This window comes from Panthera pardus, unplaced genomic scaffold (genome assembly GCF_024362965.1).
Source record: "Panthera pardus isolate Hobbes unplaced genomic scaffold, ASM2436296v1 HiC_scaffold_21, whole genome shotgun sequence".
NCBI lineage: Eukaryota > Metazoa > Chordata > Mammalia > Carnivora > Felidae > Panthera > Panthera pardus.
In genome coordinates, this window is record NW_026526777.1 from 65782063 (window position 1) to 65794312 (window position 12250).

The 12250-nt window shown below is 54.6% G+C and overlaps 1 protein-coding gene across 4 annotated transcripts in view; it reads left to right on the forward strand.

The window, feature by feature from the left end:
• Positions 1 to 12250, forward strand: part of KIF26B (kinesin family member 26B) — a 464452-nt gene that overhangs the window by 377048 nt on the left and 75154 nt on the right. For all 4 annotated transcript variants that reach the window (XM_053909412.1, XM_053909415.1, XM_053909413.1 and 1 more), the window contains 3 exons: positions 4042 to 4248; positions 9308 to 9401; positions 10408 to 10670. In XM_053909412.1, the coding sequence (XP_053765387.1) occupies positions 4042 to 4248; positions 9308 to 9401; positions 10408 to 10670 (564 nt within the window). The remainder of the gene's footprint in view (positions 1 to 4041; positions 4249 to 9307; positions 9402 to 10407; positions 10671 to 12250) is intronic.

The following is a 12250-nucleotide window of genomic DNA, read 5'->3' on the forward strand; positions in this document are numbered from 1 at the left end:
ATATAAAAGTGTAAAAAGACGTGCAAGGTGTCAGCACTTAATTGACTCTGAAGCCTCTAGCCTTTTAGGGGAAACGACGTATCCTTGGTGACACAGGTGCACTGAGCATTTCCCGTGGCCGCAACACGGTCCAGGGGCCAGTCACTGTCTCCTGTGTGTCTGTTGGGGGCCTTCATTGCGGGGGCCCCACAAAGGAGTGTAAACAAAGCTGGAGCGTGAGAACGGTGACTGGTGGTCTCTCCCCACCCCCACCAACCTCACCACCATCCGTGGTCTTCTCTGTTGCTGAGCGAGCCTTCCAAAGGTCACGTTGGCCAGAGCCTTCCTTAGAGTCTGACGAAAACCTCCAGCTGGGAAGCTTCTGGGTAGAGAGAGGGGCAGTGAGGAGCCCCCTGCGTCCACACCGGGTTCTCTTCTCCGTGACTAGAGATGGACACGAACATCTGTGCACATGATCACGTGTGGCGGCAACAGTGAGCGCCCGTGGGGACCACCCCTCAGGAGCCCCCGTGTGGTGGCCACACCGTGATGGAGCGTCCACGCAGCCCAGGAGCGAGGTTCTGCCTCTGTCGATGAGTCTCTCGCAAATCCTCCTGGAATGTCTCGGGCCGTCCAGGGAGGGGGGCTGCCGTGGTTGATGAGCAAGACGCCCAGAGCTGCAGCCGGCCCCACCGGCCGCCGAGCCATTAGAGAGATGAGGCAAAAGTGGGGTCTTGACCACTGAGGGTGGCTGTTGGTCGAGGAAATACCAACCTCCTGTCTTTGGAATGTGTCCACTCAGACCGCGCCTTAGTTTTCTGGATCTCATTTTGCCAGTCCTGCCTTTGCGATTGAAAGCAGGGACCGTCCCCCCTGCCCTGAGAGCTGGGAGACAGCTGTGGGTGTTCGTGACGGCAGGGACCCTCTCTGTGCCCCGGAGCAGCAGGGACAGGAAGGGCTGAAGCAGGTGCCGCCGGGAACCCACCAGCATCTGCAACAAAAATGAAAACTTCTGGCAAGTCCGGGGGACCGTCTTGATCACAAGTGGTATCTTCAAAGCGCTTTAATTACAGAGGATTAAGCCGAACGCCAAGTGCTGGAATGAGGGAAGAATTGGCACAAAGGAAGTCAAGCAGAAAAACCTAATTTCCTTCCTTTAAGGGGAGAAAAAAAATATCCATTTATTTAAATGAACTGCGAAGGGAAAGAATGGCATTTCCCCACCCCCACCCAGAGTTCAGTGGGTCTTGAAAGGACTGCGTGTCTCCTGGGCCAGACCAGCGGCCAGCACCGTCAGCCTGTCTGCAGAAATTGGAGGGCAGGCTCGGAACTTCATTACGATGCAGGAGCATCCCCCACTCCCCCACCCCCGGACAAATGACTCGCTAATTCAGCCCCTTCTCTCCCACGTCTCCATGCAGGCCCTTGCCTGGCTTAGCTCATAGTTTACATTCAGCACCTCTGGTTACCCAGAAATTGCATGTGAAATTGTGAAATCGAAAAGCAGCGGGCCATGTGACTCCATCAGTTCTGCCTGGCATTTGCATCCTCTTTGACTTGTAGCGCTCAGAGGCCGGGCGAGGGGCTTTGCTTACGGAAAGCCCGGAGGCCCCAGACACTACCAAAAGTTGCCGTTGGAATATGTGCCCTGGGCACACCTGCTGTGTGACTGGGGCAGATCTACCCGCACGAGCCGGGCTGAAATCAGCACGGAGACGTTCACAGTGAACGAGAGAATTGCCAGAATGGAACGTAGACCAATGTGCTGCTTGCTGTCACACACACAGTGACGGTGTTTTACTCATAGGAGCCTGCGAGGACCTGTGCGTAATCCCTAGCGCTGTCTGCAGGGATCCCCCCGTGGCATCCCGTTTGTGATTCACGGGACCCGGCGTCCGGGGCGAGAAGTTCTAAAACCTTACCGCTAACACGGTGATCGGAGAATGCTAGGATGTCACAGTTCAGAGGGAGGCGAGTATGGGGGAAGGAGGAAGAGGGAGAGAAACAGGAATCACGCACCCACCCTGCGCTGGTTACTCTGCAGGTCAATTTCTTTCATTCTTCCCATGGTCCCCTGAGAGAGGCCTCATCGTCCCTATCACACAGGTGAGAACACTGAGGCTCCAAGAGGCTGGACCACATACGGGAGGCAGTACTTGTCATGATGTAAAAAGTATGAGCTTTGGTGTCAAGACAGAGGTGGGATCAGAGCCCAGCCTTACCACGAACATTTTCAGAGATTTGGGGCAAGTTCTGGAGCACGAGTTGTCTCATCTGGACAAGGGTACCTATGCATTGGCGTGTCGGACTCAGTAATGTCCTTTGGGTGACAGCACCGCCCTGGCACACAATAGACCCCCAGGAAATGGCAGGAATCGTTATATGACACCGCCCCCCCAGCGGGAGAACCAGGATTTAAACCCCGAGAGCCTCACCCCAGCCGTGGGTTCCTTCCACTGTGACACCCGGCCTCCAGATCCACCCTGAGTGCTGTTCTGAAGGGATGGGAACCAGCACCGCTGGGACACAGCCAGGGCAACCGACGAGGCCCGTGCCCGTCAACCTTGTACATTGCAGGCCAGTTCCCGTGTCTCAACAGACAGGGAGAAGATAAACAGGAGGGTGCCCTCGCTCCATTATGCACAATGCAGATTATTCTCGGAGCATTTCTGCACGTTGGAGATCTTTTATTTAAAAATGTATAAACCCCTCTCTGCGAAACTGCCTGACTGACATTTCATCAGACCTGACAACTGATCCAATGAGGAAGGCAAGACACAGAGATGAGGTTTAAAAGAACCCTCTACAGAGCTGCAGGGTTCGCCACGTGGTATTATAAAAATCATCTGGGGGCGCCTGGGTGGCTCAGTCGGTTAGGCGTCCGACTTCAGCTCAGGTCACGATCTCACGGTCCGTGGGTTCGAGCCCCGCGTCCGGCTCTGTGCCGTGACAGCTCCGAGCCTGGAGCCTGCTTCGGATTCTGTGTCTCCTCCTCTCTCTGCCCCTCCCCCACTCATGCTCTGTCTCTCTCTATCAAAAAATGAATAAACTTTAAAAAAAATTAAAAAAAAAAAAAGAAAAAAAATCATCTGTCTCTCTCTCTGTCTGTTACCCTGTGTATCACCAGCCTTTGTGTCTTGGGAGCCTAGCCCAGTGCTGGAATATAGCAGGTGCTCACTGCCACATTTGGACTGAACCAGCAACACAGAAGCAGAGGCTGATAAGGGCGCAAACACCTTCCAGTTCCCCAGGACTTGAGCCTCCAGAGCTGTGTGTGTGGCTGCAGCTTGACTTCGGCTCACCTTAGGGCTCGGGGGGCAGGCGGTTTATTTCCATGAGTGCTCCGCTAGGCCGTGGGGGTGGAGCGGGCTGGCGGTCGTGTCTGGTCCGTGGTCAATTCCTCAGGAGGCGGGTTAAAGGGACCCGCTCCCGGTTCCCACTGAGACGCGTTTTCCTTCCCTGAAATGACAACTCCTGTGCACTCGCTTAATGGGATCCCAAATAACACGTTTCGAACGAATCTTTTTTCACCGTTGCTCCTTGGAACACATTTCAAATGCTGGCCATTAAAAACAGGCCATTTCACAAGCCTTTAATGATGACGCTAATAACTGTGGGTTTTTGTCTCAGAGAGTCCTGATGAGCGGAGGCGAGGAGTAAATTATGGAGCTAACGTTTATGTCTGTGGTTTATCGATCTGTGAGGAGTCCTCTTCCAGGGAATTACGCCAGCCCCCAAACCTCGGCCATCCAGATTGCCTGTTCACCTGTGTGACTGGCCCACCAGCATACAGTTAATTTTCTGTTTATATTAATAAGAAGGTGAAGAACACGATGTGCCGTTTCTGTAAGAAAGTAACGGACGTAGCAAAACATGCCACCTGGTAGTTACAAACAGGTCAGTTTTCGCATAACCCACTAAAGGTTATGTCGTTAACCCGTGTCATCATGAGAAGGTTCCCTGCCGCGGTGGATGCTCGTGTCCCCAGAGTGCAGAGGGTGCCCCATCATAAAGTATCCAACGACGTCACTGCACGTCATTTCCCGCCTTTGTTTCCTGCAGGTGAAAGTCATGCTTCGCATCTGTTCCACGTTGGCCCGCGACACCTCCGAATCCAGCTCTTTCTTAAAGGTGGACCCGCGGAAGAAGCAGATCACCCTGTATGACCCCCTGACCTGCGGAGGTCAAAACGTCTTCCAGAAGAGAGGCAACCAAGTTCCCCCTAAGATGTTTGCCTTCGATGCCGTGTTTCCTCAAGATGCTTCTCAGGTGGGTGTGGCCCCTCCCACCGTCCCCAGCCACAGGCTCAGGCAGTGTTGATTGGTTCCAAGAAGCCTTCCCCGTCCACCAGGACCTGTGAGCTGGGAGGGTGTCTTCCAGAGTGTTCTGACGTGTCAGTTCTTCCGGCTGTACAACTTTTGGAAACCCGTGGGAGCTCCGTTGAATAGTTCGGTCCCGTTGAATTATCGGTGTCAGGGCTCGGGTGGCATCATCGTGCCAGGATTTCAACACAACACATCCTTGGAGAGAAGGAGGAGGGTGGAGGAGGGAGCCAGTCCGAGGATGGCTTACAGAAGCAGGGACTGGAAGGCAGAAGTGGAAATTTTAGGAACAACAGCAAGAAGATGGTGGCACGTGTGGTCCGCTAAGAACACCACGCCTGCCTGGGCTCCTGGGTGTGTCGAGGAGCTGGGTTTGAATCAGGCAGAGTTCTAGGGCCCTATAGGGGGCAAGTCCTAGTGAGGCATTGGTGTGGCAGGCAGGGAAACTGAGGCTCACATGCAGTCCTGCGGCCTGAATTGGTGAGGTGGAGTAGAGGGGAAGAAGAGAGGCGAGGGACAGCCGTCGTATTAGTTAGCTGGTGATGCGTTACAACTCAGGGGCTTAAACCAACGAGCATTTATTATTCCTTGTTAATCTATGGTCCGGCTGAGCGTTCTTTCATTTCTAGCTTGGCGCACTTACGTGTCTATCCCATGTTTGCGGGCTGCCTGGCTTTAGGCTGGTGTAGAATCTGCGTTGTTTCTCCTCAAGCAGCAGGCTCTCCGGGGCTTGCGCTCACAGCGGTGGAATGATCCAAGTACACACGCCTCCCGAGGCTAGGCTTGGCGTTGACATAAGGTCACTTCTGCTGCGTTCGGTTGGCTCAGATCTGAGGGGTGGGAAGAGACCCCGCGTCTTGAGTGGTGGCACTGCAAAGTCACCCTGCAAGGGGCGCGTGCACACACACACACGCACACACACACACACACACAGACACAGGGAGTGTGGAGAGTTATGGCCGTTCTGCTCCGAGTATAATTTGGAGGCTCCTTGGGGGCCCAGAGTGCCAAGATTCCTGGACCGGAGCTCCTGGAGCCAATCCCAGTAAGAACAGATGTCCACTGGAAGATTCAGTCACACCATCTGGTGCAGTTCATCTGCAGTGAATCGGCACGGCTGAATCTTCCGGTAGACGCGTCACCCAGGTTACAGGTGTGCGGTGACCTGCCTCGCCTGCGTTCTGGCATCTTCGGATGCGTTTCCGGCTGGCCCTTCCCAGGATTCATACAAAACAGGGTGCTTCAGGGTGGCCAATGCCTGCAGCGGAGCCTGAGGACAAGGGTGCTCGCAGCTCCTGTTTGTTTCCGACGCTGCATCCGAGTGTAGAAGAGAGGATACTCACACGGGCCCCGGAATCATACCACAGACACACAGTGCGTGTTCCAGGCTCCATTCGTTAACGAGCTGGGCACATGGTTTCCCCAAAGAGTTTCACCACGAAGAGACAAAATACAAAGAAGTTCGATAGTTTCTCTCTGACTTTTGTGTGTGTGTGTGTGTGCGTGTGTGTGTGTGTGTGTGTGTGGTACCACCCAGCTCACTAATCTAAACCTGACATCGTGTCTAATAAATGGCCTGCACGTAATGTAATTAACACAGTTAAAACTTTTCTGAAGCGGTTCTCCCCAAGTTGCAGAAATTCCAAAGCAAACCCTAAATGAAGTCCGGGCTGTTAATGAGTTTTAGATTTATTCCCGAAAAGAGCCATTTTTAATTGCTCACGTTTGCTTACATTTCACACAGGGCTCCATGCGACTGTCACACTCGCTTCCGGAAGCTTCTCTTTTGTTAAATTCGCCAATAATATAATGCATTGCATTTCTCTATTCAATTTGTGGTTTTCGGGAAGTTTCATATACATTAACCCACTGGACTCTTCTCGGATTCTGTGCTGTAAAAGAGGGAAGTTTTGCCATGTTCACATCCTGCGCAAGGAAACTGAGGCTCAAAGACGCAGCCTCTCATTCGTAGTCCCTTTCCTGAGCAGACCTCGCTTCCTGCTTTCCTCCCCGTAATCTCTCTGTCCTGCATCTCTGACCTCCCGCCATTTTATTCGCTGTTTACTAGCAGTGTGTCCTTGGGCGGGTCACTGCACCTCTCTGGGCCTCAGCGTCCTCATCTGTAAGCTGAAGACAGACCCAAATCAATGTGATTCATTGAGCCGATACATACGAGATGCTCGAAATAGAGCCGGAGCATGGTATTTGGTAACTGTGAGCTATCTTTGCCTGTTGTGTCATCACTGATGACAGTCATGGTCAGCCTCAGCGCCCGAGGGGTGAGCACCCTTTGAGCCTCCGAGGCAGGAAAGCAGGCAAGTGGATGCGGTGGCTTCTGCTCTCAGGTCCTCAGTGGGCTCATGAGCTGCAGCCACCAGGGAGGTCCCAGGCGCTTATGAACTTGGCTTTCTCTCAGTCTCTCGGGACATCCGCTAAGCAATGATTGGAACAGTCCTTGCTCCTCACTGCCCTGGTGGACCCTCCCTAGGACCCATGGTGGCCTTGGCAGTCATCAGCTGCCCCCTCTGGGGCAGACCTCCGCTGGGTCTGGCTGTGGGAATGTGTCTTAGTCCGTTTGGGCTGCCGTAACAAAACAGCACAGACTGGCGGGCTTATCAACTACAGAAATTTCTTTCCCACAGTTTTGGAGGCTGGAAAGTCCAACACCAAATCCTTCCCAATTCACAGCTGTCTTCCCGCTGAACGGGGTGAGGGAGCTCTCTGGGGCGTCTTCCCCAAGAACGCTGATCTCGTTCATGAGGGTTCCACCCTCATGACCTACTCACCGCCCCCCCCCCCCCCCACACACACACAAAGGCTTATTTCCAAATACCATCACAGTGGATGTTAGGTTTCTAGTTTTTTAATGTTGATTCATTTATTTTGAAAGAGAGCAAGCAAAGCAGGGAGGGACAGAGATAGAGACAGAGACAGAGACCAAGAGACAATCCCAAGCAGGCTCCACACTGTCAGTGCAGAGCCTGATGCAGGGCTTGAAACCACAAACCGTGAGAACATGACCAGAGCTGAAATCAAGAGTTGGACGCTTAACCGACTGAGCCCCACAGCTGCCCCTGGACGTCAGGTTTGAACATAGCAGTTTTGGGGACACACATTCAGTCCCTCGCAGGAAGGGCGGTGGGGAGGACTCCAGCATGTGGGTAAGTGGAGGCTTCCTGCTGCCCGCGTCTGTGCTAGGGAAGGCTCCCTGCCTCTCTGGGCCCCCCAGACGGAAGGCAGCAGGGGGTCCCCAGGGGCCACTGTCAACCACTAACAATACGAGATGGACAGGTCATTGACCACTGGAATTGCAGGAATTCAGCAAGGGGAGCCCCGTGAGGCCACTCCCATGTCTCCTGTGGCCACTGGCCTTTGCATACACAACCAACTCTCAGCCCTCGTCTGTTTGGTGGCTGGCTCCAGGTGGGGCTGTGAGCCCCCTGGCCCCCCTCCTCACTTCATGTCCAAAGGAGGCAGAGTTCATGCAGCAAGAACTTCTCCCCCCTCTGCAGAGGTGCCCATGGGGGGTTCCAGATTCTACTGCTCGGGGCGCCTGGGGGCTCAGTGGACTGGCCTCCGACTTTGGCTCAGGTCCTCATCTCACGGTTCGTGAGTTCAAGCCCTGGGTCGGGCTCTGTGCTGACAGCAAGGAGCCTGTTTAGAGTCTCTCTCTCGCTCTTTCCCTGCCCCTCCCCCACTTGCGTGCATGCTCTCCCCCACCCCGACACCTCAAATAAATAAACATTAAAAAGAATATTCTACTGCCTCAGTCTCAGGGCTTCGAGCCAGCCTCTCGCTGCCTAGGTCCTGGGGGTGTGACAGATCCTGTGGTCCCCATGACAGCCTTGTCCTGCCCCCCCCAAGTCCAGGAGGAGCCCCCGGCAGAGTTGTTGAGGCACCACCAGAACAGACGGCGGGGTAGGGGTGGAGTATGGTTTTTCAGTTTGGGTTCGGGAGAGAAAATCGATTTCCAAGTATTCACGCCCGTTGTACTCATGCAGCCTGGAGCTGAAAACTGGATTCCCACCGGGAGGCACGCTGCCCCGCCGACCGCAGAGCCCGGGTGTTTCACGCCTCTGAGTGCATCCCAAAGTTCGGACTCTGGCAGGAAGGGGACAGCACACAGTGCACTGTTTTGTCCTCCTGGAAGCCTCAGATGCTATCCAGAGAGTTCCCAGACGTCCCAAGTCAGGCCACAAAATGTACTGAGTTCTTGTCGTTTGAGGAGCGGTAGCTTATTGGGTGTTAATGGGGAAATACCGAAAGTTCTCAGAAGCCTGGCCCCCTCCGAGGACTTGAGAGTCATGTGGCAGACGAGACACAGCAGGCTGAAGAGCATCCATTATAACACGCTGACGAGGGGCCTTTGACACTGTACATTGTTATCTGCCCAGAGAGAAAGAAAGGGCTGGTTTTGAAGAGAAGGGGACGTGGCTCAAGAATGAGGAGGGAGGTTGGGAGAGAGAGTCGATGTAGATCACCAGGCCCCTGCTTATGTGAGAAATGCAACGTTTCCCAAGGTCATTTTCTTGAAATGGTATGTCATCTTTTTCCCACTAACAAGCTTGGTCCAATTCTATGCTGTGTGTGTGTGTGTGTGTGTGTGTGTGTGTGTGTGTGAGTGAAGGAAGGATCCAGTTAGCGGAGGGCCAGTGGAAAGTCTAAATGCCTTGTCCAGCAGCCCAGAAGGGCAGATCAGGAAGGCCACGAGGTCCATGAAAACGCCCTGTGCTGTGGTCTCGTCCCAGCGTGTTGCTGCCTGGCCTGCGGAGGCGGCCGCTGGAACGGGCTGCAAGTCAGCAGAAGGGTGGTTTGCGGGCGGTGTATGTGAGGCTCGGGCTTGCGAGAGGCAGAGGCACCGGACGGTTTCGAGCGGCCCAGAACTCCTTTACGGCCTGACCCGTCCGTAGCGCCCCGGCCGTGGGACCGGAGCCCCGGGGCCGCGGGCTCCCCTCGCCGTTGCTCACGGTCCACTCACTGCACGTGTCCCCTCTTGTGTCCGCCAGGCCGAGGTGTGTGCTGGAACCGTGGCGGAGGTGATCCAGTCTGTGGTCAACGGGGCGGACGGCTGCGTCTTCTGCTTCGGCCACGCCAAGCTGGGTCAGTGAGAGCCGTGCTCGTCTCTGCTGTTTGTGTTCCGAATCACGCAGCCCGTGCTCCGGCGCGGGTCCCGGGGTCTGCGTCAGCAGATGGAAGGCGGCCGCCTGGACTGAAGAGTCACCAGTAACGGTTCCTGCTGCTAAAATGCAATGCCCGTCCCAAGTGGAGACCCAGTCACCTAGGAAATGGGTTGGGGTTCTTCCCACTTGGCCCAGGTCAGGGCCGCATCCAGAGAGCCAGCAGGAGGAGGGACCCGCACCGAGCAGGGGCTCTTGGGTTCGGGGCAGTGGTTGGAGCCCTCCGGGGAAAGCCCAGAACCGTGTCAGGACCTATCTGGGGAGCACCTGACAGCCGACCTTGCCTCCCAGCCTCTGGCCTGTGCCGGAGCGAGAAAGGACAAGGGGGTCAGGGGGCCAGGGGAGCACCCGGCCAGGGGGGTTGGATTGGACCCCCTTAGGGTGCCTTCGTACTCCTGGCCTGTGTCCCTCGGCTCGGCAGGCCTCACTTTCCAAGTCAGTAATTTGGGGTGCTCCCAAAGCACCCCTTTGCAGGGAGGGAGGCCGGTTCTAGGCCGGGACAGAAAACTCATTTCACCTCACTTCTGTCCTCTTGATCTCTGATCAAAGCGGCAACCCAGAGCTTAATAGAATTTGCTCATGCTATAAAAAGAGACACAGCATTGAACTTGAGGAAGGATATAAAGTGTAAGTATGTGCAGTTAATCTGTGGGGTGGTGATAAAAAGGGCCGTCGTAGCGTTGAAAGATGTCTGCCTTCCCACTGCGTGTGAGACAGTGCAGCGACCGGATGGTGTGGGATCCTCCTCGAGGGGAGCGGTGACTTCATCCCGTCTGGGCACTCACGTTCTTTATTACAGCCATTTAGCGCGTAGTACCGGGAAAGGCTTACCGCTTCCCTTGCCTCTTCCTCTCCTTCCTTCCCTCCCCCCACCTCCCCTGTGGAGGGGGACACTCAAGCTGTGTTCCTGCCTTGCCTCGCCCCCCCAGGGAAGTCCTACACCATGATCGGAAAGGACGACTCCATGCAGAACCTTGGCATCATCCCCTGTGCTATCTCCTGGCTCTTCAAGCTGATAAACGAACGCAAGGAAAAGACGGGAGCCCGCTTCTCGGTGCGGATCTCAGCCGTGGAAGTGTGGGGCAAAGAGGAGAACCTGAAGGACCTGCTGTCTGAGGTGGCCACGGGCAGCCTGCAGGACGGCCAGTCCCCGGGCGTGTACCTGTGCGAGGACCCCATCTGCGGCACGCAGGTGATTGGCTCTGGAGCTCAGTGTGGGGGAGGTGGGGGGGGCGTCCAGAGTGGCTCCTCGCGGGGGAGGCTCCCCTGTGACTCACTCCACATGCACACGGAGGAGGCTCGTGAGTGTTTACTTGCAGGTGGACGGGGACTTTACGGCCTGCAGCTGGCCGCAGGGCCATCGGCCCCTAACCTAAATATTTGTACCTTGGATCTGACAGTGAGCAGCAACCACAATTATTGGAGCCCCCGGGGGCAAGTTGAATTCACTTTCTTTACGCCCCCTCTCAAGAAAAAAAAGAAAGTACAGTCTTTCTTTTGTGTAACAACAAGCCGAAATATTTACTGCTCTGCACAAATAGCTCCAGCCATTACTGGCGCTGTTTACGGCTCTATAAACTGTGTTTCTGGCACTGGTTTACAGCTGGGTTAGTAGTGCTGTAGGAAACGCTAATAACCACTTTCTAATTAGAACCATGAAATAATTGCTGGAACCGTGGAAGCCAAGAGAGGCTCCAGTCCACCTTCGCGGGAGGTGGTGCCTGTTCTGTGCGTCTCACGCTTGCCGGCTGACAGCAGGTGGAGTGAGTCTGGTTCATATCCAGAAGAATCTGCCCTTCCAATCTCCAGAAGGCTTTATTTCCTAGTTTTTTTCTGATAAGTGTTCATTTTGATGAGTGCCTGCCTCATCCCCGGTGGGATTGTTTTCTCGGGCGAGGTTCCCTCCAAGTTGCACCCATCTGTTCACACCTGGCCGTGTTCTTCCCCGGCTCAAAGCACCTCAGATCCTTCCATTTCTGTTATGAATCCCCCATTGCAAACCTCCTCATGATTTGTGGGGTCCTACATGACCCCTGCCTACTTTTCCAGCATCATCTCTTGCCATGCCTCTTTTTTTTTTAATTTTTAAAAATGTTTTATTATTTATTTCTGAGAGAGAGAGAGAGAGAGAGAGAGAGAGAGAGTGTGTGTGTGTGTGTGTGTGTGTGTGTGTGTGTGTGTGTGTGCAGGTGGGGGAGGGGCAGAGAGAGAGGGAGACACAGAATCTGAAGCAGGCTCCAGGCTCCGAGCTGTCAGCACAGAGCCCAATGCCGGGCTCGAACCCACGAACCGTGAGATCATGACCTGAGCCGAAGTCGGACGCTCAACCGACTGAGCCACCCAGGCGCCCCTCTTACCACTCCTCTTAAGTTACATTCAGGTCCCTTAAAAAAGGCAGCGCCCCTCAAACTTCACTGTGCATATGAATCACAGGGGATCTTGTGAAAATGCAGGTTCTGGTTGAATCCGTCTGGGATGGGGCCCCTGCTTGTGAATTGGTAACGAGTTTCCCCGTGATTGAGCACACTTTCAGTTGGAGGGCACTCAGACACCAGCCATCGTCCCTCTCCCCTCTGCACATCCTCCCCTCTGGCTCTTCATCTGGCAAAGTCCCTATCCTTCAGATGTCACTTCTTCCAGGAAGCCCTCTTAGATGGCTCTCCTTGGTCAGCTGTGACTGCCCAGTTAGTTCTCCCACTAAGGGTGGGTACCATGTCTGACTACGATTGGCCATTGGTAGTTTAAAAAAATTTTTTTTTACATTTATTTATT